This window comes from the organism of the source record quoted next, unplaced genomic scaffold (assembly GCF_019419815.1).
Source record: "Pyrus x bretschneideri cultivar Hongxiangsu unplaced genomic scaffold, Pyrus_bretschneideri_v1 Contig33, whole genome shotgun sequence".
In the NCBI taxonomy this organism is placed as follows: Eukaryota; Viridiplantae; Streptophyta; class Magnoliopsida; order Rosales; family Rosaceae; genus Pyrus; species Pyrus x bretschneideri.
The window spans coordinates 5,306,252-5,330,879 of NW_025999646.1; the positions used below are offsets into that span (position 1 = coordinate 5,306,252).

The 24,628-nt window shown below is 37.0% G+C and overlaps 3 protein-coding genes across 8 annotated transcripts; all 3 read left to right on the forward strand.

The window, feature by feature from the left end:
- The first annotated feature begins 668 nt into the window (after positions 1-668).
- Positions 669-3,518, forward strand: LOC103963702. Of its 3 annotated transcripts, none has more exons than XM_048591073.1 (2): positions 669-3,115; positions 3,241-3,518. In XM_048591073.1, exon 1 carries the CDS (start codon positions 725-727, stop codon positions 1,337-1,339), a length of 615 nt encoding a protein of 204 aa, XP_048447030.1. In that variant the 5' UTR covers positions 669-724; the 3' UTR covers positions 1,340-3,115; positions 3,241-3,518. The 3 variants fall into 3 exon arrangements, with proteins under 3 accessions (XP_048447030.1, XP_018507012.2, XP_048447029.1); XM_018651496.2 differs by having other exon boundaries at positions 669-2,319; positions 2,657-3,518; XM_048591072.1 differs by having other exon boundaries at positions 669-2,075; positions 2,171-3,518.
- Positions 3,519-6,251: 2,733 nt separating this feature from the next.
- On the forward strand, positions 6,252-9,977 carry LOC103963700 (probable galacturonosyltransferase 4). The gene is made up of 9 exons (XM_009376537.3): positions 6,252-6,411; positions 6,506-6,543; positions 6,633-6,680; positions 6,830-6,953; positions 7,068-7,264; positions 7,495-7,766; positions 7,970-8,327; positions 8,504-9,079; positions 9,402-9,977. The coding sequence occupies exons 1-9, from the start codon at positions 6,285-6,287 to the stop codon at positions 9,675-9,677; spliced, it is 2,016 nt and encodes a 671-aa protein (XP_009374812.1). The 5' UTR covers positions 6,252-6,284; the 3' UTR covers positions 9,678-9,977.
- Positions 9,978-20,957: 10,980 nt separating this feature from the next.
- LOC103963695 (protein PHR1-LIKE 2) lies at positions 20,958-23,838 on the forward strand. 4 transcript variants are annotated; one of them, XM_009376527.3, is made up of 6 exons: positions 20,958-21,292; positions 21,672-21,748; positions 21,836-21,890; positions 22,528-22,606; positions 22,700-22,769; positions 23,085-23,838. In XM_009376527.3, exons 1-6 carry the CDS (start codon positions 21,100-21,102, stop codon positions 23,553-23,555), a joined length of 945 nt encoding a protein of 314 aa, XP_009374802.1. In that variant the 5' UTR covers positions 20,958-21,099; the 3' UTR covers positions 23,556-23,838. The 4 variants fall into 4 exon arrangements, with proteins under 4 accessions (XP_009374802.1, XP_009374804.1, XP_018507010.1 ...); XM_009376529.3 differs by having other exon boundaries at positions 21,836-21,848; XM_018651494.2 differs by having other exon boundaries at positions 21,836-21,848; positions 22,537-22,606.
- The last annotated feature ends 790 nt before the right edge of the window (positions 23,839-24,628 follow it).

A 24,628-nucleotide genomic window follows, 5' to 3' on the forward strand; every position in this document is an offset into this window, starting at 1 on the left:
TCGCGTAAGCGTGTGAGCAAAACTCGTTTGTAATCATCATTCTTCTTCAGCAAAAATTATATGTATTGAACAACAACTCCAGATATACAACCTCAGCCTAGCCCAATACAAGTACAGGTATGTAATGGATGAAAATTTTCATTAAATAGCGCTAGCAGTTGCATGACACTCATAATCGTAAGATAGATTTGATATACAAAGTTTCAGCATTACCATCAAATCAGACCTTCTCGCTCTTTTTTATAATACCACTTCAATTTAATCTTTGAATCAAGGTCACAATTTTAAGGTTCATCTTTATCCGCCATTCAACTCATGCATCGTTTTATTTATTCTCAAAATTTCATTATGCAAACGTATGTTGCCATTGCCACTTTTAAATTAAGCATCTAGCTAATAATTTGATGTATAGCCTAGCTAGCTCACCACATGATTTTAATTAGCATGTGTCCTTGCTCATGAATCAACTTTAAGCTTTAAGTTGTGTGTAAAAAATTCCCATTTGTATCATTAGTACTAACATTGTTAGCCGTGATCTTTTGGTGAGTACTTTCATACGTATTGTGTAATAATTATACCCGAAAATCAGATCAGAAGAGGAGCATTGCACTTGTTTGCTCTGCCATGAGTTTGTTTCATTGTATTAATAATCCTCTATATTTCTGATATTGATATATATATATAGGTAATTTTTCGTTAGCAGTGAGGTTTTGTGAAAAAAACCATGGAGCGTGACAGCAAAAAGAGAGTAAGAGAAGGAGATGAAGACCACAACGATTCTTCTTCTTCTTCTTCTTGTTATTCTTTTTCAGAGAAGCATGCGAAGACAAATTTAGTAGATCCTAACTGTGGTATTTTGGACTTCAAAAACAACCTTGAATACAACAGCAGCGGCAGCACTAGTGGTAATAGTAGCAGTTATAAGACATCAGATTCGGATTCCAACTTGGCACTAGGAGTATTTGATTTTCCGTGGCTGAAGGATGGTGTAATATCCAAACCAGAGGACTTGAATTTTGAAGACGCATTTTCATCACCACTGGCAGTACTGGATGTCGACACATCCACCTTGACCACCAGTAGTACTACTCCTGGACATGGTAATTTTTCATCACCACTGGCAGTACTGGATGATCAATCTTCTTTCTCCGAGCAGTGCTTCTATCATGATCAGACTGATCATCCTGATACCCTACTCCTGGACTTTCCAAAGGACAAGCTTGAGATAGATTTGTGGCGACCTCGAGATCTTAATCAAGATGATGGGTCAAAGACTGAGGCCGGGGAAGATTGCATTTGGAGTTCCCTGCTCAAGCAGCCTCTTCAACAACCCAACTAATTAAGTTTCAATTGATCAATTGTCACTGCAGAAACTAGTTGAGTATCTAAGAGGCCAACGACTAACAAGCCAGGGAGGGTGATGTCATGTCATGTGTTGCGCCAGAGGCCCTGATGGGGCTTGATTATTATTCAGTGCTGCTGGCAATGGCAGCGGCAATGTAACCGTCTCTTCTGATGTTCATTCTCTTCCAGTCTTCATCTCCTTTCTTCTTTCCTTTTCCTGGTTGTAATTATTTGTCCAATTCATAGTACGTATCCAGACCAATTGGGAATAATAAAAATGGAAACTTTCAAGTTTTTAAACTACATTTTTTTAAAATTTGGAAACCATCATCATATTCTGATTTATTTTCAACATTCCTTTGTGTTGGCTTGGGTTATATATATTATGTAATAAATGTATGTTCAATAAAAGACAATGTTTTTGTTTTCTTCACTCTTCCAAGGAAACAAAATGTAAGAAAATGCACCTATTTCTCCACATATCCGTCGCTCTGCGAGCTCAGATTCGAAACCAGAACCCACCTACACCAAACCTGCAACCCCCACACCTTGGATCTGGGAAATTAAAACCCAGAGACTTCCAAATTCGAGCTTGAGAAATCAAACCCAGAATCTTCGAAGCCATAGACGTCACATACACCAAACCGGACCGCCGTCATCGTCTAAGCAAACTGAATCTCAGAAATCAGAGATTCTAACCACAATCGTCCTGTAGTTTATGAAATGAAAAGGTAAACGGCCTTCATTCTTCTACATTTTTCTTGTCCAGTAGCTGTCTTGAAGGTCAAAATTGCGAAAACCTCAAGCATGCTTGCTCTTTGTGCAGGTTCTATGGATCCATAGCGAATCCGAGAAAGATGATGGACAGAAACACCATCAGTTCTCAGATCTAAGTGAGACAAGACGTCCTAAGGCAGATCAGACGGTCTGAAGCAAGGCGAAGCTCTCATAGTCCCTGAATCCTGAGAGACTAAAGTAAAACTCCTACCCGTTTCTTGATATTGTGTACTTATCAAAGATTTTGACTGTATGTTGAACACGAGGTTCTAAAGGTATAAAACTGGCTCCCTGCACTAAATAAAAATAAAAATAAAAATAAAAAAAACAAAAACCATCTTTGTGTTTCAATTTTGTGACTCACGTGATTCCCCCAAAAATTGATTATCTGTATGCCCTGTATTTTCATGTGCCTTACTAATTGATACTGTGATTTAGAAGTACAAATTTGTAGTAGATTTAGAAGTAGTAAATCGCAGTTTCGTAGAGGCATTTGTTGATTCAAACATCACACATTTGATTTGTTGTTTTCCAGTTTGCTCGAGTTTATCCATTGGATCAGAAAGACATGGCCCCTGCCTTTATCCATTTGATGAGAATTTTGCTTCTGTTATTACACAAGTTTTTCAATTTATCACTTGTTTATGACTTGTTATTTATATATAATGTTTCGTTTGGGATTATACATATTTTTTTACAGGATTGATGGGAAAATATTATGTTGTAGAGGTGTACTTTACCTTCGTGCTATTTCTCATCTTTGTAAGTGGTTAATGTACCATTGATAAGTTTGGTTTTATATTTGCTTGAAATATATATATACAACACTATTAGAGGTCCTATTAATGTTTTGCTCTTATTATACATAAAATAATTTTTTTTTTTTTTTAAGAAACTTATATTTACTAAATTTCTTTCTTTTCCAAGAAGAGGATGAACATCTACGATTATGGTTCCCTGTGTCGATATAGATTTGCTTCCTTGTCTTGTTAAGGTACATTGGACATTTAGTTGTACTAATAGAAAAATGGTTACTCTTTTTGTCGGAGAAAACGAAACTCTTATTGTTATCAGATATACATGAAGCTAATGAATTCTCAATGTTAATTGAATGTTTAGGTGGTTAAACTTCACTGAAAATATGTGATCCTTTCCCCTTTTTCATTTTTCCTTTGGTTTGGACTTCCCAAAGGTGATTGCATAATCCACCGAGCTAGGAAAAAGAGTACAATCAGTTATGGGCTGCTATATGTAGGAATGCATTGATACATTGATAGGAAAATCTCATTATTTTGTTGGTCTTGTATCTTGAACGATTGTAAATATGTTCTTTATGAGGAATATTTCTGTAGTTTTATTGTAGACATTTCATTTCTACTATTGGATTGTTTTTTATAGCCGAGACTGTCATCTTTGATTTTATAAAGATTTTAATTTTTTGTTTTATTTCAAAAATTTTACATTTCTATTTTTTTTTTAATAGAACTTATTGGGCACAATAACAAAAATTGTGCAAACATGGATGGAGAAGATCATCTGACAAGTTTGTCAGAACATAGGTACAAAAAGGCCTTTATTTGTGCTTACCCCTTGGAGCACAAAACACCATTGTGCCCTATGACCAAAGGACACAACAATAGAGGGCACATATGCCATTTTAGTTGATGTATTGTTGCTATTGATCTATAGGCACATATGTTGGTTCTCTTTTACCTCAAAATGCACATATAATTTATTATGTGCATTGCCTATACTTTTTGTAGTGATTGGGGGTGTTTGAAGATAAGAAAAATAATATTATTATACAAGATGCGTGGGTCTGTGTGAGATCTCCTTTGCAAAATAGTAATTAGACTAGTTTTATTAAGAAGGAGCAAGGGAGGGAATGGCCCAGCACCAGCAGCTACTGATGAGTAGTGTAGTGTTAGTTGTGCCGACACTCCAAGGGCGATTCTAGTAGGATCCTGATTGAATTCTCTTTGTGAGGATTTTAAGGATCTTTCAATTACATTCGTTTATCGTATATCATGCGGTCAGAAATTATTATAAATTTTTTTATTTAAAATTGAATATAAACAGTACTTGACAAAAATTGGCAGCATAATGTAGAGGATCCGGCGAGGATCCTCTCTCAGGACAACTCTAGTTCTCGCAAGACTTCTCAGTGCGTTTGGAATATGAGAAGGGACGCTACGTATTATTGAATAATTGTAAGGACAATTGAATTTTGTTTATCTAATTGTATAATGTCGTTATTGTTATGTCCCGTGTCCTAAACATAGTTAAAAATTCCTTCTAGTCCTCATGTCTTTGGCCGGGGAGATTAATACTGTAATTTTATTAGTCTAATAATGTATCTATTATGTAAAGAATAGTTTACATAATGTGGGTAGTTAATATATGTTTACGAATAGGAACTGTTTATTAGTACTAAAAAAATCTCGTTCTGCACTTCTCACAATGTACTTTTCTTTCTAATTATAAAAAGTTTAGAGTGCAAAATGAAATTTGTAGAGTGCCAATAACAATTCTCTATGAATATAACACTAATACAAAATGTATCTACGTTGACATGCTTAATAGTCTATATATACATATCAATAATAAATAGGGATGTGCTATCCACACATCTCTTGTTAATTTCTATCATTTGATCTTTTTAATTTCAGTCGATCCAACAACTGCAAATTAAGAGGGTATGTATGAAGTTAAAAAAGATGTGAGGATAGTATACCCTAATAAATAATAAATAATATATATGTATGCATGCATTTCGAATTGAAATGGAGCCATTTCGATGTGATTTTGAATTTGGGAATTTGTTGTGATAATCTCATTTCCTTTGCAAATTGAATGAAGCAAGCAGAAAAAAGCAGGGTTCTAAAAGATACTAGACACTAATCGGATAGCGGGTTGGGGCCTATCGCTTAGACGGTTAGGCGGGGTCTAAGCAAGCGTCTAGGCAGACTAGGCGAATTTAAATAAATCTACTATATTTCTTGTAAATAAGTGTCTTTTATACTTAAAATATATGTAATTTCATCATAATCTACAAAATGGAACGATATATATATTATGAAGTATTAGAACATATTGAAAACATAGGTAACAAGCATATAATGTGTGTTCATTTAAGTATTCAACAAGTCTCTTACAATTTATTAAAACAAATAAAATGTAAAATGAAAGTTATCTATTTTCTATTTAATTGAGTCGCAACCTAGGCTAATGCCTAGGCAGGTCAGGACGGGCTTGGCACTTATCTAGACGGTCTAGACGGGCGCCTCAGCAGGTTTAGGCGTCATTTGTTAATTTTTAAATATCTAAGTATTAATTGGGACAATAACCAACCGTTTAACGCCTAGACGGGACCTAGACGACGCTAGGCGGTGATTTTTTAGAACAGTTGAAAAACAGCGTCCAGCTTCAATCACGGGTGTCATGGTGTTGACGTACGTGGCAATCCCTCACTTGTTGACGCGGCCTGCTCGTGCGCGGGGATTATCCTTTGTTTTTCTTTTTGTTCTCCATTAGCTAAAGCTAGTTTGGCCCAAAACGCAAAAGCGTACAAAATCTCATGGTCAATGTGTAATATTACAAAACGAAGCGGTATTTATTTTATATTTGTCATAAGTGTGCTTGTGTGGATCACTCATATTCATCCATCCATCCATCAGATTATTATTATTATTTTTATTTTTATTTATCAAGCACCCGCCGACTTTGTTCGTCTCTCTGCTGTCTCTGTTTGCACTGCTCTTTTCATATCTTTCCAATTTCGTTGTTGTTGTAGCTTGTAGCTAGAACTTAGACGACTGCCCGTCCGTTTATCATTTTACTCGCTGCTTGTAATATACCAATCCACGCAACGCAATTATTTGTTTGTGTTAGAACTTAAGACGACGACCACTTAAAAGTCATTTTATTTTATTTTATTCCATTACCCTTACTTTACCTTTTGAGGGAGAGAGAGAGAGATCGAAGTCGAAGGAAGGATCACCAAATCGATCATTCAACACCCACCGGAGGAGTAGGAGAAACCACCACTACCTCTGCATTAAGAAGATCTGCGGCGGCTGTTTGCCCCAGAAATCTCCCCAAAAGCGAGTGCCTCTGGGTGTCGTGTCGGTGACTTCCATTTCTTTTCTTTTTTTTTAGAAAAGATGATGGTTAGGAATGTGGTGATGGTCATGTTGTTTGTAACGGTGATTGCTCCCATTATTCTTTACACTGATCGCCTTGCCTCCATCTCCATCCAGGCCTCTTCCTCCTCGTCCTCCTCCTCCTCCTGTAAGTCTGTCATCTAGCAACTTCTTCTTCTTCTTCTTCTTCTTCTAATCCTAATCCCTAAATCCATGTGCTGCTCCTTTTCTTTTCTCTGCAGCTGGAGACGACGACTTCTTTGAAGATGTTACAGCCTTTGTAAGTTGTTCCCTATTTCTTTTCGATCTCAATGACCTCTTTCTCGTTGGTTGTGTTAATGTCTTCGAATTTTTTAAATTTCTTCACAGCCTGCAAATTCTGCTCGTACTACTGCCCGTCTGAATCTGCTTCCTCAGGTTTATCTCTAATTACTTTCCCTTCTTCCTTTTCTAGCACCACACACATTCACACAATTGGGACGTGAGCGCGCGCGAAAGAAAATTTTCCATGTATGAAGGACTCAACTTTCAGATCTTTATTTATGCTTTTTGTTTCTTGTGCATAGGAATCATCCACAACCACAAGGCTTAAAGAACCAGTAGGAGTCGTATATTCCAACGACTCCACTGATTCATTACCAGAGACAAAGGGGACCTCCGCCCACCCCAATCACTCTCTTCAACATCAAGGTTATCATCGTTTATTTTACTCCTCAACCGAGTGCCTGCCTGCCTGCCTTCCCCTTTTTTAATTTCTGTGATTTCTTCTTTATAATTAGAGGATCTCCATTTACTTCTTCTTAGATGGGCAGTCAGTCGACTCAACGGAGCATGTATCAGCTAGAGTGTTATCAACCACCGCTGACCCAGATCTGTCTCAAACAGATAACCCCATCAGACAGGTCACTCAAACGCTTGAGCAAGGAAATCAGTTTCTGTCCGAGTTGGATGCCAAAATAGGAGTTCTTGAGCAAAATGTTGATGATGCCTCTCGGACAAGGGTATCGATTCTTCCATTTCCCTTTAGACCAATGCTATTCCTGGCTCACTATTTAGAAATGATTGTCCTTTTTCAAACTTCTAATTGCCAAATGTGAATGTTTTATGCAACAAATAGAATCCATTTCTTGTCCCAACTCGTTTTTGAATTTCCTTTGTACTTGGAATTAGATAATATATTGATTCATGCTTCCTGTTTCTCTCTTCTTTCTGTCTCTGCTTCTTCTTTCAGGGAACAAAACCAGAACAACAATCCACTCAAAACTCCAGCAAGGTTGATCGAAGAAGACCCACAAAAACTATGACTGCGAAACAAAATAATGAAACGGCTATTCCAGATGTCCGGGTACGACATCTTAGAGACCAGCTTATCAGGGCAAAGGTTTACCTATCTCTTCCAGCCACAAGAAACAACCCCCATTTCACAAGGGAGATTCGGCTGCGGATAAAAGAAGTTCAAAAAGCTCTTGGGGATGCAAGCAAGGATTCTGACCTCCCAAGGAAGTATGTTTTCTTTTTAAAGAAATTAGCACTGCTAGCTGACCCAAGTCTTTTGTTCCTTTGTTTACATGAATATGTTGTTGATATCCTTATTAGTTCCCTGTTTAAAATGTAACATTTTATCTTTTTATATTTCTACTTCCACCTAAAACTCCCTTTTCTTGTTTTGTTTAATTTATCCGTAACAATTATTGCTACTAATACAGCGCCTACGATAAGTTGAAGGCAATGGAACAGACATTGACTAAAGGAAAGCAGATTCAAGACGACTGCGCTGCTATGGTGAAAAAGCTTCGGGCTATGCTCCATTCAATGGAAGAGCAACTCCGGGTGCACAAGAAGCAGGCTATGTTCTTGACGCAACTAACAGCAAAAACACTTCCAAAGGGACTTCACTGTCTTCCGTTGCGCCTTACCACTGAATACTATGCCTTAAATTCTTCTCAGCAGAAGTTTCCCAATCAAGAGAAATTAGAAGATCCGCGGATGTACCATTATGCATTATTCTCGGACAATGTATTGGCTGCAGCGGTGGTTGTAAACTCAACTGTCACCCATGCTAAGGTATCCATGTAGAGAGATTCTCATGTTCTTTCTGTTGTCCCGCTTGCAAGTAAATAAAAATATTAAGTTAAGTAAAAAGAGCCTTAGAGTTCCAATCAAGAAACTATCGTCCATGTCTAGGACCTTTTCTTTTGGTTGACATCTTTAACTGACTACCCTGCTTCGAACATTGACAGGACCCTGCAAACCATGTTTTTCACATTGTCACTGACAGGCTCAATTATGCTGCTATGAGAATGTGGTTTTTGGTAAATCCACCGGGCAAGGCCACTATTCAGGTTCAAAGCATTGAAGAATTTTCATGGTTGAATTCGAGTTACAGTCCAGTTCTGAAGCAGTTGGGTTCTGCATCCATGATAGATTATTACTTTAGGACTCATCGGACCAATTCTGATTCAAACTTGAAGTTTCGAAACCCAAAGTACTTGTCTATCCTGAACCATCTCCGCTTTTACCTTCCAGAGATCTTCCCGAAGCTCAACAAAGTTCTATTCTTGGATGATGACGTAGTTGTGCAGAAGGATCTTACTGCGGTATGGTCCCTTGACTTGAAGGGAAATGTTAATGGTGCTGTGGAGACCTGTGGAGAAAGCTTCCATCGCTTTGATCGGTATCTTAACTTTTCAAATCCTCTAATCTCAAAGAATTTTGATGCCCATGCTTGCGGATGGGCGTATGGAATGAATATATTTGATTTGAAGGAATGGAAGAAGCAAAACATCACAGAAGTGTACCACGGATGGCAGAAGCTGGTAAGAAAAATGGTTTCATATATTTTTTTTCTTGGAAATATAAAATGATTGACTTGACTATTTAAATTTCGTTGACATTTTAATACGTGTGTGTGCAACATGAATCGACGGATGTTCGTGTAAAGTGTTAGGATAACATCTCTCTTCTTACACAGAGATTTGGATCTGTAGAGACTGGATTAGCATTTATTAGACCAATATTTTCATATCTCTTAAGATATCTTGCTTGTTGCCCCCCTCCAGCATTCACTAATATGAAAGCTATACTTTAGTGACTTGAATTAAATTGTTCCCAAGTCTGAACGTAAGATTTTGTGTACAGAATCATGATAGACAACTGTGGAAGTTGGGAACGCTACCACCTGGTCTCATAACGTTTTGGAAACGCACATACCCACTGGATCGCTCCTGGCATGTGTTGGGCCTCGGTTATAACCCGAGTGTTAACCAGAAGCAAATTGATCGAGCAGCTGTTATACACTACAACGGCAACATGAAACCGTGGCTTGAGATAGGCATACCGAAATACCGAAATTACTGGGCAAAATTTGTTGACTATGATCAAATGTACATGCGAGAGTGCAACATCAATCCATAGAATGGCTCGCGTGGTAATTTTGAATTGTTTGGGACAATTTGCTATTAAATGCGACAGGTTTGCCTTTGTTTCTTGGGAGGATTATTTATTTATTTTTGGTTCTGAAGGAACAGCTTTAAGGTTGTATTCTTTCTGTACACATCTTGATTTTTCTTTTCCCCTTTATCGGTTTCATTTGCTCCTGACTAGGTATTTCATGTTGAGTGCGAATGCATATCTGGAGAAATCGCATGTACTTGTAAATTTATGATCTTTTCAGCACCGCCAGATTATATAATATATATTTAGCCCTTTTTTTCCTGTGTGGTAGTGCCGCTGTATAGTTGTTGACCCTAAAACTATCAAGTTTATGTGGTACGCAGGCCGTGTAATCAATAAGTTAATTACATCATTCAATTGTGTGCGGGGCATGCTAACTCGTCAGCCGAGCTCGGTCGGGGATGTCGCGTTGAGCGCGTTGCTGACTTCTTGATCTTGCGACTGCGGTCGAGGAAGGAACACGTCTCAGTCTTTGGGTTCTAGAGCATGAAGACAAAGTTGCTAGTCTTGAGAAGTTCATGGATCGTCGGCGTCGGGTTCGGTCACGATGATTATATTCGTAAGAGTATAAGCATGTCAAACTGGCAACAAACTATACGGAAACAAGTACTTAAAAGCAATGTACGTCCTGATGGTAAATGTGGTTCGACTGTCAGAATGCCAAACTCAAAAACTTGTGAATATCTAATCATAAACAACTCAGCGTTTCAATATGCCGAGCCCAATAACTTGTAACATCTCACTTTGCCTAGAAGGCTAATGAGATCATCTCTACCAACAAAGACTTGAAAATCCTTGTCGACCAAGACTTGGATAGGTAATCAGTCGGGCTCGACGTAGTGCTGTTTATCCAAATTGAAGGTACTCCGCGGTCAGCTGATTCTACGGCAATAATGTTGTTTATCCAAACTGAAGATGTTCGCCGGTTGCCTTCACAGTGATGTTTATCTAAACTGAAGGTGTGTTGGTGGAAAAAGAAAATAAAAATCTCAAGGTTGTTGAGAGGTTTCGCGTAGAGTGAGAGTTTACGCGAGGCAGTTTATGTGTTGAATTGGAAGCCTTAAAATGTTGCCTGCAACTCTGTATCTATATTCTTTCTGTACACATCTTGATTTTTCTTTTCCCCTTTGTCGGTTTCATTTGCTCCTGACTAAGTATTTCATGTTGAGTGCGAATACATATGTGGAGAAATCGCATGTACTTGTAAATTAGTGATCATTTCAGCACCGCCATATTATATAATATATATTTAGCCCCTTTTTTTTTTTCTCTCTGTGTGGTAGTGCTGCTGTATAGTCATAGTGCAGAGAGAGCGAGAGAGAGAGAGAGAGCAGGGAAACTTGTTTTATTAGTTTGATTGTATATTACTCGTATTAAAATCGTAACAATATCAATATGGTAGCTTTTTTAATTTAGGGAGAGGTGAGCGGTTGGTGTTGTGGCGATCCATTTAACTAATAAAATAATCGAGGGATGAAACTGAAACGCTGTGTTGGATTTGGACCCAGCAAGTGACAGGCTGTATTGAAACTTGAAGAGGCTGAACTGGATGGAAGTAAATCGTGATTGATCACGTGTAGTGGATGTTGTCGGTCGGGTGGTCACGGCATCCATGATCCATCCGGGTCCCTTCTGGACAGTGGACAGAAATCAGTGACGTTCATCTGTCCATCCTGGATAGTCGGCTACTATCTCTAACCAAAATAACGCCGTGGATTGGACCGTCTCTGTCCAAAATAAAATCAGTAGAAGATAGGGGTATACTGATACTGATAGAAGAAATATATACATAAGAAAAGGTAAATTCTACAAAATTATCTTATTTACGGTTGAATCACAATTTCACTCATATTTTAAACATTGCAATTTTACATTTTAATTTATAAATTCGTTACAATGTTAGACATCTGTTAGATTTGTATCAATTTGACTATTAAATAATGATGTGGTAGGATACGGACCCACTCATTCCAACTGAAATAAAAAATTAATTAATTGTTAACTTTTTATTTAACAATTCAAATGAATTAAAAAAGAAGAAAAAAAAAAAAAAAAAAACCTCTCTTCCTCAAAATTTTCGAGTTCCCCAAATCGCCTCCACTACCCTTCTCCTCCCCTCATTGCTAACTACCCTCCCAAAGACCTGTACCGTCCACCCACCAATCCTCATCAGCCATCCTCATCGTTCTTCTCCTCAACGACCTCTTCCTCGCCCCTACCTCCGCTCTTCAACTCCTTCAAAAAAATCACTAATGCCATTGACCTCACTCTCATCAACGACGCCCGACTCGACCCAGCCATTCGCCTCACAAATGACACCAACCCGTTCGCCGTCGGTTGTGTCTTCTACCCAACAAAAATTCCCATGAAACCCACCTCCAACTCTTCTTCCGTCGCCGCCTTCACCACCTCCTTTGTCTTCTCCGTCCTCCCGGAAATTAAATCGAGCCCGGGATTCGGCCTCTGCTTCGTCCTCTCCAACTCCACCTCGCCAGCCAATACTTTGGCCGCTTCACCAACGCCACCATCCGCTTCGTCGCAGCGTTGCTCGCCGTCGAGTTCCACACGGGTCAAAACCCAGAATTCAACGACCCAAATGGAAATCACATCGAAATTGACGGTGCCGATTAAGCCGTCGGTGAAGGCCTGGCAGAAATCGAAGAGGCCGTCAATTATTGGGCAGTCCTCGCCGACGTTGAAGTGCTTGAGGTGACGGCGGTGACTGAGGCGAGGAAGTCGGTGTGGAGGAACTGCATTTCTTTCGGGCAAGAGCATTTCCATTTGCAACAATTCCCGCAAGAGCATATCCATTTGGCTGTTTATAAGGAGCACGGGGGTACGGATGAGGGAGTAAGTGGAACTGTGGAGGACGACGGGGGACGACAGGTTTTTTGGGGAGAAAGACGGAAGAGAATTTTTTTAATTAATTTTAATTGTTAAATAAAAAATTAATAAATTATTAATAATTAATAAATTTTTATTCTAGTTGGGGAATGAGTAGGCTCCAGTTCTAACCACGTCATAATTTAACAGTTAAATTGGATAAAAAATTTAATGAAGATCTGACATTAAAATGAATTCATAAGTTACGATATAAATTGCAATATTTAAAATATGAGATATGAGATTGTGATTTAACCTACAACTGAGGTAGTTTTGTGTAACTTATCCAAGATAATGATGCCCGATGATCTATTTGTAACAACTCTTAGTTTGAAGAAATGCATCATTCGAAGAGCCCCACCCTCAGACTCATAACTTGGCAGGGCTATTTTTGGCCAAGCAGCTCAAGTCAACTTGTAAGAAGTTTAGACTACTATCCATTGCGTTTTCTGCTATGCGGACCTTCTTTTGCGGTTCATTAGTTCATCTCTTACCCAAAGGGCTAAGTATACCCCGTCTAGAATTATGATCCTACAATAATTAATTGTAAATGAACAATGTTAGACTATATTTATACATTATTTCCAATCGAAATGGGTTAAACATAGCCCTCAATAATTTATTATTTAAAAAATAAAAATAATTTATTCTTTTTAAGTTTGTTACTTACTGGTATATTTACATATTGGTATTGTTACATATTGTTTAAGTTTCATGTTGGTGAGATGGGTGTGTATGAAAAGAGTGTTTGAGAGGAATAGACTATAGAGTGTGAAAAATTAGAATAAAATGAAGTAAGATGGTATGTAAGCGTGAAAAAAATTCGGGAAATGGTGTACAAATGCCAAAGGTATTTTTATGGAAAATTTAGATTTTAATTTTTTTTTTTCTAATTCTGTCTGAAAAAAAAAAAAAAAAATCCAACTGCTAGGTGATGTTAGCATGCTAGAGGGTACAGATGGGCCCTAACAAACAGGCTGAGAGGGTGGTTGGAAGTAGCTAGCTCGATAGCCAAAAAGGCCATCATTTGGCTTGGTGGGTTTCACACATTTTTGGCCCAATCTTCCATTGGAGTTGGGTTTTTTTGTTTTTGTTTTTTTTTTTTTTTTTTACCAAAACGGGCTAAAAATGGCCTATGGCCTTTTAGCCATCTCTAGCTCCAACCAGATGGGCTATGTTTAACCCTAATCCAAATTATAACCCTGCAATAAATTATTTTTTTTAATGAACAGTATTAGGTCATATTTATATATCATTTCCAACTTCATGGGCTATTTTTTAGCTCCCTCAATAATTTATTATTTAAGTTTGTTCTTTAATTTTATTAGTTAATTGAATTAAAATACCATATTAAATAAGATTTTTGAACATATTTTGAATATCATTAGTCGCCCTAATGAATAAACTTCTGAACATATTTTGAGTGCCATTTGAAGATGTGGCCATTTGAAAATTATAGAAAAAAATTAAAAAAAAAGATTATTGGAAAAATTAAGAGATGGGGTGTGTATGAAAAGAGTGTTCGAAGTAAATAAAATGTGAATAATTGAAATAAAATGAGGTAAGATAGTATGGAATGATGAAAATGATGTGAGAAATGGTGTAGAAATGTCTTAGGTATTTATAGAAAAAAAATTAGAATTTAATTCTTTTTTTTAATTTTGTCTTAAAAATAAATCCAACTAGCCCAACTGAAAGAGCTGGTTGGCTAAAGTTGGCCATGTGGCTAGATTTTTGTCACGCCCCGATCCTGACATACGTCCAGGATTAACACGTGATGACACCAAATACCCGTAACTCTAACATACCCCGCCACCGGATAATGGCAAAACACAACTTAAGATCCAACTACGCAATATTTCTTCGTAGACTTTATGGCTGCATCTAACATCCTCGTTAGACCGCCTACGTACTCTAAATAGGGATCAAGCCATTCGTAGTTCATTATTTGACTACACTCGAAATTTTCATCACACAAATCGCTATATCTCAACAATATACTATAATGTGTATCATGCAATAATTCGAAAGAACAAACAATGAAGCACAATAATATTCTCTAGGGGTGGAAAAAATTCCCGAAAATCCCAAACCGAACTGAAAAAATCCCGACCCCAAACCAAAAATTTCCCAAACCAAAATTCCTGAAATTTTGGTACGGGATTCGGGATTGGCTTCTCAATATTTCGGGAATCCCATACCAAACCGAAATTATATATTATTAATTAATATATAAATATAAGTATTTATACATATAAATTATATATTATTATTTTATAATTGATGCTAGTAGTTTCTAATTCATGCTCTGCAACCTGGAATGCCTCACACCTTGCATAACTTTCATGTTCTGTTTGATATTCATTTGGATTTTATTATTGCTGCTGTCATGGCTGATGATTTTAGAAGGTTTGATTCTTTTATCTCTCAACAGATTGCCAAAAGGGTTTAATTAATTTGAATTTTGACTCTGATAAAAACAATCAAGCATGCCAATATTTGATTAAATGGTAATGTGAATGAAATGACATTCCTAGTTCATGAATGTATTCTTAAATTATATATTTGAAGAATAATTCATAATTTCATATTTTAATTTGGGATTCCCGATTTGTCCCGAAATCATGAAAATATTTCGGGATTCCCGAAAATTTGGTTTGGGATTGGTCTTCAAATTCCCATCCCAAAAGATTTCGGTTTGAGATTCGAGATTCTACTTTCGGTTCAGTATCCCATACGGAACCACCCCTAATATTCTCTAACCACATTGATCAACAAATCTACTTATAGTGCCCACAATCACAATCAACATAATTCCACATTCACATCATCAATAAAACACAATACACCAAAATGCAAGGATAGTGCAACACAGTTCGGCTGAAGCCTACAACTTTGAAGCTGAACTCGAATCCAAGGAACCCACAAGTCAAATTATGCGATTCCGGATCACTCAACGAAATCGCGGAGTAGAGTAGGAGGGATTCTGGATCATCACTCAACGGAATCCAACCCAGGATACGATTCCGGACCATCACTCAACGGAACCCATACCAAGATACGATTCTGGACCATCACTTAACGGAATCGTGGAATGAGTAGGAAGGATTCTGGACCATCACTCAACGGAATCCGAACCAAGACACGATTCCGGACCATCACTCAATGGAATCGTGGTGCACAATGCATAACCATTAATCAATGAAATAACACATGAATCAAGTTACTCAAGTTATAAAAGCTAAACGGAACAAGAAATGAAATAATGAAACGAGGGGTGAAACAAGTTTTGAAGCAACAAACCCCATGACAATGGGTTAACGGTCCACCACTAGCCCACACCTTTCATTAAATCAAGTCAATCATACAAAACAAACCATATTTCCAATATGCACGTCAAATCCTACTTCATATAACTCTATCAATGGCTAAATATAAAAATTAACAATTTATAGAAAACATAATTATGAAACCATTTCATTGTCACGTATATTAAAGTCACTCACATTTCATCATATCATGCCATCTATGCAAATCAACCACCTTTCGAATATGCAAGTCAAAGCACATATCACGATCATCATCAGTACACAAGCCAAATCATGTTTAATAAACATAGGTCTATGGCTGAATATATATATATATATATATATATATATATATATAATCACATTTCAATGGAAATCACATTATAAAACCAAGTCACATTTTCATACTAGTAACATACATATTATTTATCAACTATGCAATCAACATCGTAAGGTTCTATGCCTATGCTTCGTAACCTTCTTTCTCTATCCTTTAATAAACCAACCTAAAGTTAATGGTTTTCAACTTAAAACACTATCTCTTCACTCTTGCCACTACCGTTTTTTGACATGTATAAGCAGCAATTATGTATATTAAGAGAAATTGGTTCGTTTACCATTGATTTGAATATAAATACTCGTAAAAAATCTAAACTCTTAAACCCCAACCAAACACACTCAAATACGCACAAAATTAACAAGGATGTTATTTCAACTAGAATTCTCTTCTAGGTCTAAATGCTTGGTAACGAAAGAAGCATTTCATATAACAGAACTCTGAATCCAGAAGGTAATACCATTTGCTTGTTAATCAATATAACAAAACAGTGGTTTGGTTTAACTCAATTTAATAACCTTATCAATAATAGAACTTAATAAAGATCCGCATTAACATTTGGTCGTTTACGAACAATTAAGTTTCAGCATCCACTTACAACAATTTAATAGAACAAACTAAGCATAAGTTCTCTTGGGTATTAAATCAAACACCTTGCAAGCATACATGAATTTATCTACTCAACCAAAAATATCCACTTGCCAGCACCCACAGTTTCACTCTTCAGCACCCAAAAATATCAACAACCACAATCATACAGATCAAAAGAATTCTAAATTTATAAAAAAATCTCACCACTTGCCAGCACCCTTTGTCGTTGCTGTTGCGATTGAATGACCACCGCTGCAAATTGAAACGAGATTCTCCCTTTGCGGCTTTGCCTCAGAGCAAGAGTGAGAGTGTGGCCTTCCCCCTCAATATTTTACAATTCTCGGGATTTCAGTTTTTGAGAATCCTTTTTCCTTCCTCCCCCTTGGAGTTGATGAGATCATCTGGAAGTAGAAAACAAAGAGAGTTCCAGAGAGTTCCTCTAAAGGAGAGTTCGGGATTTTTATTTTCTCCCCCCTCCTCTCTGATTGGTTGCTGCCTTCCTCCCCTTATTTTCTGATTGGTCCACAAATACACATGCCTAATTGACCTCCTGCCATTTGTCTAATAGGTCCACAATCATTATTCTGATTCACCCTCTTTCCCACAAGGTGAGAGTTTAAATAACTTAAAATCTAAAGTTTAGAAAAACAGCTTCAAATGTCCGTAATTATACTATTATAATCCGGACTCACAAACGGTTTTCGCCTACGCGCTCGTGGTTTCGAGATTTATTCGAAAACATTAATTGTGACCTCGAAAGGTCTACATATTTTAAATTAATTAATTTCCAAACTTCAAACTTCGTAATTAGTTTAATTAAAATCTAAATTCAAATAAATTAATATAAATTCCCGAAAAATAACACAAAATTTTAATAATATCAATACGTAGATTATAACTGTAAAATCCGAGAACAGGATTTCACAATTTTGCCCCGATGGGTCCCAAGATTTTTTGGCCCAGACCTCCATTGTGATGGATTTTGTGTCAAAAAGGTTATCTTTTGGCATATGACCCTATAATCGGCTCGACTGGAGATGGCCTTAGTGCAGACAAATATAAGTCGTTACATATGATTTAAACGGCTGAAAATAAATCAATCAAAGCAAGCTTACAGTAAAACTGGGTCTCTCCGTCTCTCTGCATTTATTCATCCACTTTCATTAATGTCTCTCTCCGCTCCCTTCTCTTTCCTTTCTATCTCTACTTCTATTGCCATGGATCCGCTCTCCCCAATTATTTGTCTCCTTAATGTCTCCTTGATATTTTTTTTCGACACGTGTCCTCTAACTTAACCAAGACTTAACATTGTTAAATTTAATTATTTTGTGTTAAAAAAAATTGTTTATACCCAATTATATTATCTCTTTTGCCATCTTCTCATCCACGACCAAACCCTGTAAACTAATTATTATGAATTTTTAATTTAATTTGATTTTTCCTACAAAATACTAAAGCACGTTAAAAAATTCATAATAATTAATTTACAAGTGTAAAAAATTAGAAAAAAAAATGCAAACACTTGTGATCGCATTCTCTACGCTTTGACGTTGATCCGTCTGGATTTTTAAAACCCTTCAAACTTTCATGAGTAGTGTTTTAGGAGATTGAAAATAAATAAAAAATCATAATAATTAATTTACAAGTGTGAAAATATTAAAAAAATTGTAACAACGCTCGTGATCGTATTCTCTACACTATGGCAATGATTACATCATCAATCGGATTTTTTAAATCATAGAAACTTTTGTTTGTACCATACTTCACGAATCTCGAAACTACAAAGCACCAATTAACTTCATACCTTTAAGGACCCATTGAAGGATTTGTGTTGAGACACCCATGCCGAAGCACAAAAATTTCTCTCCAACTAGGAGGCCAATCACGATACGACATGTGTTAACATCGTAATAAAGCTCCAAGAGTCCCACATCGACCCTAGACAGAAGCTAGAAACTCTCATCGACTATAAAATGAGGCCATTCTCCTAGAATTAATCCCTAATTCCATTATTGTACTTAAACTCGTCATTATAACTCACTAATGATGATTATACTTGAACTTATGCATTGTGTAAACTCTTTACTATTAATCAGAACTCCTCTAGCCCCGTGGACGTAGCCCAATTTAAGGTAAACCACGTACATCTCTTGTGGTTGCTTCCCTATATTTATCTCTTTACATGTTATCCTCGTTAGGCGACCGGAGCAACCGTGCGAAGCTCACAAACTTAACATTTTACGTTGTTCCAAAATCTATCTGATTTTGTGCATTAACAACTTCCATGAACAGTGTTTTTAGGAGGAGGTTGAAATTAATAAAATTCAGAATAAATAATTTAGAAACCCAAAAAATATTTCATTGATTGGTATGCGACCGAGGACATGATGCCTTTGATGTGTTACATTTAATATGCCAAATTGGTGTTATGAACATGGTATTTGGCCAAGAAGGTGCACTTAGGCTACAAATCATAAAACTTGTACAAGTGTATCATGTAACAAGACAAACACCAAGTACCCAGTCTAACATTTATGAACTTCTCCTATTTCAACTCGTAATCGAAGTTTTATGCTTATTTATTGACAAGCACGATTCAAGGAGTCGGTGATAACTTTTTTTTATTCAGTATATGCCATGTGACACTTTGTGATTCGTTTGATACAACTTTTACCATCAAAACAGTGAGCACCCTGCAACAAGACCACAGCAACTTCCGAATATTTTTTTCAATTTTTCCCTATTTTATATGAATTTCTCATATTATATATATTTTTTATTTCTTATTGCCATGTGGCAACTTCTCGGTCATCACTAGGGTTTTGGGTATTAATTCATAACATATTACAAGTGGGCATCCAAAAAACACTAAAGAGTATTATTTCATGAACTTTCATAACAAATCATATTTAGTCATAAACTTTCATAACAAATCATATTTAGTCTTCATAACATGTATCAATACGACGTAATTCGCTGCAAAATCAAATTGTTGCACGCAATTCACAGTTATAATAGTTGACACATTCCAAATGACTGTTAAATATCACTACAATCAGTTCATTTTTGTTGGATGTTGCAATACAGAAATAAAGAAAATGATGCATTATCTCTAAAAAGTTATTAAAAACCAACCAGCCGCCAAGAAATATATTCCGGGTGTAAACAATGTTACAAGTTCATAGCTCCAACTGCAGAAACACAACAAATTTCAACTTGGATCCTCGCTGGTTGTTTCATGTTTAGAAGCTGTGCAGCCATCCAGCTACTATGATCCTTTAGTGCCAATGTTGGATTTTCAAAAGCAGAGAAACCCCAGAAAGTCTTCAAAGAGTAGAGTTGAGAGATAATCACACCTTCTTCAGTGATTTTAGATACCTGCAATTTCAAGATTGGAACAATATCATCTTCCAAGGAATGCAATAAACTCTAAACTTCCAAATCAAAGATTTGTCAAAGCCAATTGCTACATCTCCTTTAGGCCTTGCTACTACTGTTTTAATTTCAAACTACTTTTCACTTCTTTTTCAAATGTCTCACTACAGCTAACCAGTGTGTGCAAATCATCACTTTACTAACAGACCTATAGTAAAGATCAAAGTTTTATCCACTAACGATTTCCCCACCTCGGTAAGGTAGTATTAAGAAACTCAACTCATTACCATTGGAGAAGGATGAGACTAAACTTTGAGAAAGATGAGCCTGACAAATCAGTGTGTTTTTTGTGAGTGGACCGTAGAGAACACGCAGGCTGGTTTGATATTGCTAAGCTTTGAAAAAAAAAACTATATCTACTGTGCTGTACTTCATGTTTTCAGTTTTTTTTCATCCAAAAATTATGAAAATAAACTGATTTTAAGTATTTATCAAACACTTTTTATACCTCATCTTTTATTTTTATTTTTTAATACCTATTTTTAATAAAAGTAGCTTAGGACCAAACTAGTAGTTAAGTATTACGGCTTCATCTTTTCACCTTTGCTTTATCAAACACTTTTTATAGCTCATCTTTTTTTATTTATTTATTTTTATTTTTTTATACCTATTTTTAATAAAATTAGCTTAGGACCAAACTAGTAGTTAAGTATTACGGCTTCATCTTTTCACCTTTGCCTCTGCTTTTTATCTTTCACCATCCACAAAATTCCCCATTACCATAACCAACGCCCAGGTCCCAGTCAAGCAAGAGGGGAGAAAAACAACTCTGGTTGTGGAGATTGGGATTTGAGAGAGGATTTGGAGGGAGAGAGAGGGAGGGAGGAAGATGTTTCCGGGACTGATGCACGAAGGAGGAGGCATGGTTGGTGGGGAAGATATGCAAATGCAAGGTCACAGTCACAGGGGAGGTGGAGATCCTTGTCTCGTTTTAACTTCCGATCCCAAACCCCGTCTTCGTTGGACGGCTGACCTTCACGAACGATTTGTCGATGCCGTCACTCAGCTCGGCGGTTCCTCCAGTCAGACTTCCTTTTCCCCCTTCTCTTTTAACTTATTTAATTTTTTATTATTATTTGGTAGGGTTTTGATTAGATGAACTCAGATCCCTTTCACCTCTTCTTCTCTGTCTGTGCTATGCCTCTGCTCTGCGGCTGTGCCTATAATACTACAACATTGAATTGAATTGAAGCTTGTTTCAACAAGCAATTAATAAAGATTGAATTTGAGGCTTGGGCTGCTAGCCTGCGGCCCGCGCGCGCGCGCGTGTGTGATTCAGTCACAAATTAGAATCAGAGGGATCTCATCAGAGCTGCTTTGCTTTCTAAATTCTAAGTTGGCTGCTAGTCCTTGAATCTTCAACCTGTTTAGGATTATGATGAGAGCTTCAATTATTTGCAGAAGCTACGCCAAAGGCTATTATGCGGACAATGAATGTCAAGGGCCTCACACTTTTTCATTTGAAGAGTCACCTGCAGGTTTTTTTTTTTTTACTTAATCAATGATCATGGTGTTACCAAAGTACAAACACTTGTACCGACTTATTGTTTCTTGCTGCATTTCAGAAATACAGACTAGGTAAGCAATCAGGGAAGGATATGACCGATATATCCAAGGATGGTATGTTTTCGTATAACTTTCTTTGTGGCCCTTTCGTATTTGGTGCTAGTTTAGTTCCCCAAAGTTTTGTTGAGTTTTCTCCCAATGGAATATGTTTTTTACAGTATGAAAGAAGGGAGGTTGACATATAGGCCCTTGACAAAACTCGAACTTCCCTCAAAACTTGTAGCTAACTTATCCTTACAACCAAGGACAAAACTTGTAGCAAACTTATCCTTACAACCAAGAACATTGATAAGCCAACTAAGTTTCCTCTTCTGTATTGTGAGATGACAATTCTGTTTCGCCCCGACACTTTCTTTACACGCAGCCTCATTGTAATACAAGAGAGCTCAACACAGAAAACTAAGTTTAAATATTAATTTGGGAGGTTACACTAACAATACTTGAACCCACAATCTTCTACTCTGGGACCTATTTTTGTTGGTTTACTTGTGTTCCCAAAAACTTAAAACTCTTAAGGATGCAGTACAACTTTCCAACAATAAGTGCTCGCTCTTTCTTCCCCACCCTTGCCACCTCTAGGATAACCATATTTTATATTTTATTGATGCCTATTTTAAAGCCCTCTAAAAGGTGTATTTTGTGAATGGAATCTTAAATTATGTGTCTGACTTGTTTTGCCAATCATTGTGAGGATTGTCAGCTTCCTACCTTCTAGAAAGCCCTGGTACCGGCAATTCTTCACCAAATTTGCCAACTTCTGATTTGAACGAGTAAGAGAGATTTCCTCCTTTCTCAGAACCTTTTGATGCTTAATAGGTCATTTTACATTAAATGTTTGGTTTTGCCAAAAATGTCATCTTCAGGGGTTATGAAGTTAAGGAGGCATTGCGAGCACAGATGGAAGTGCAAAGTAAATTACATGTGCAAGTTGAGGTAATGTAGGTGAAAATGAATTGTGTGCGTGTGTTTTCTATTTTCCCATTTTCTAGACTTTTTTTTTTTGTGTGAGGAGGTATAGTTAAGCATATGTGTTTGGAAGTGAACCTGATTACCATAAGTTCATAACCTTTGGCTTTACTTTAAAGATGGAAGGCACAATTGCAATTTTGAGCCCTTTTTGCATTTTGTTTGACTAACTTGTGGCTTTGCTTTTGGCATAGTATTGCTCAGGATATGTGTTTGTGATGGTTTAAATGCCAAAATTAGCATCTACCAGGAAGTAAGAACTTTTTACCCTTGTTATTGTAGGCTGAGAAGCACTTGCAGATTCGCCAGGATGCAGAACGAAGATATATGGCGATGCTTGAGAGAGCTTGTAAGATGCTTGCTGATCAATTCATTGGAGGTTCAGTTACTGATACAGACAGCCATAAATGTCATGGGTCGGGAAATAAGAACGCAAAAGGTTCCTCCATTGACATGCTTGGCTTCTACACATTGCAATCCACAGATGTAGTTGGGGTTCATGGTCCAGATGAAGAGCTGCCAATTAGTATCCATACCCAGAGAGCTGATTGCTCCACTGAAAGCTGCCTCACGTCACATGAGAGCCCTGGAGGACTGACCTTGGAAGGATCTCCAGGTGGTGGGAAAAAAAGAATGTTGAGCTTGGACACCGGCAATGGATCTTTAGTTTGGGGCGAAGCCAAGGTGAGAACCCAAGAGATTAATATAGCCCCAATTGATCCTCCTCGTGGGATTGCTAGGTATGGCATGTAGGGCAGAATTTAAACATGACCACAGCGAGATCCTTTTGTTCACTCTTGCGTAACAATATGTTCTTGCCCATTTGGTTGGCTGGAATTGAAAGTGAGCCAGTTGTCTCAACTCTCAAACTGTAAATTCAACATACTAGTGGCTTAAATATAATGCGGTGCAAGTACACGATAACTAAATGATGAACGGTAGTGGTTGAGACTTGAGAATATTGTGGTGTATGGCTTCGTTTAGTGTCAGGATTGGATTGAATTGGAACTGTTGAATGAAGAAATGAATGTTTACATGTTTTGTTGTCCAACAAATGAATGCTAGCGTTTGTATATTGGATAATTCTTGCCTTTTTTTTTTAATTACAAATGATATTACTAATCTAATCTAGTCACAAAAGAAGGTTGAAATCCGTGACAACATGGGTTGAAAAGGAAGATTTTAACCACCAGATTAATATAGCACTTGTATTATTCTTAAATACAATATCTTCAAATTAAATATAACTAGAAAATTCATTAATTAGTATTTGAATTTGATAATATGTGTGTAGCACTGGTCCTTCAGACCATCTATGTGAGAATTATCGTCAAAACTAAGCACATGAAACGCACAAAGAGACCTCTAAGAAGTAAATCAAGACACTTCACATACTTAATTTTGATGAAATTCTCTCAGAATTGACGTCAATGACTCATTCTCTAAATTTGTCTTATATACCAATTTCAATAAACTATTCAACTCCAAGGAGTTGGTCTAATGGAAAGGTCTACTGGAAAGCAAGAAAAGAGTTGGATCCTCCAACTTAAATTCGAACTCTCACGAATGCGTTCATTGGGGTCAGTGGTTCTGATTTGGCGTAATGTTTGACTCGGAGCAAACGCTATAACCTCAGAGGCTACCGAAACTGCATAACCGCATGGAAAAAATTCAACTCAAAGACGAAAGCTATAAGTATATCACGGTTCGAAAAGCAATGCAATAATTCTCAGCTAACTAAATAAAAAAAATTAGAAAAAACAAAAAGGCAAGACGGCCTAGATTCTAAAATTTCATGAGATGAAAAGCTACGTTGCCTCGATTGT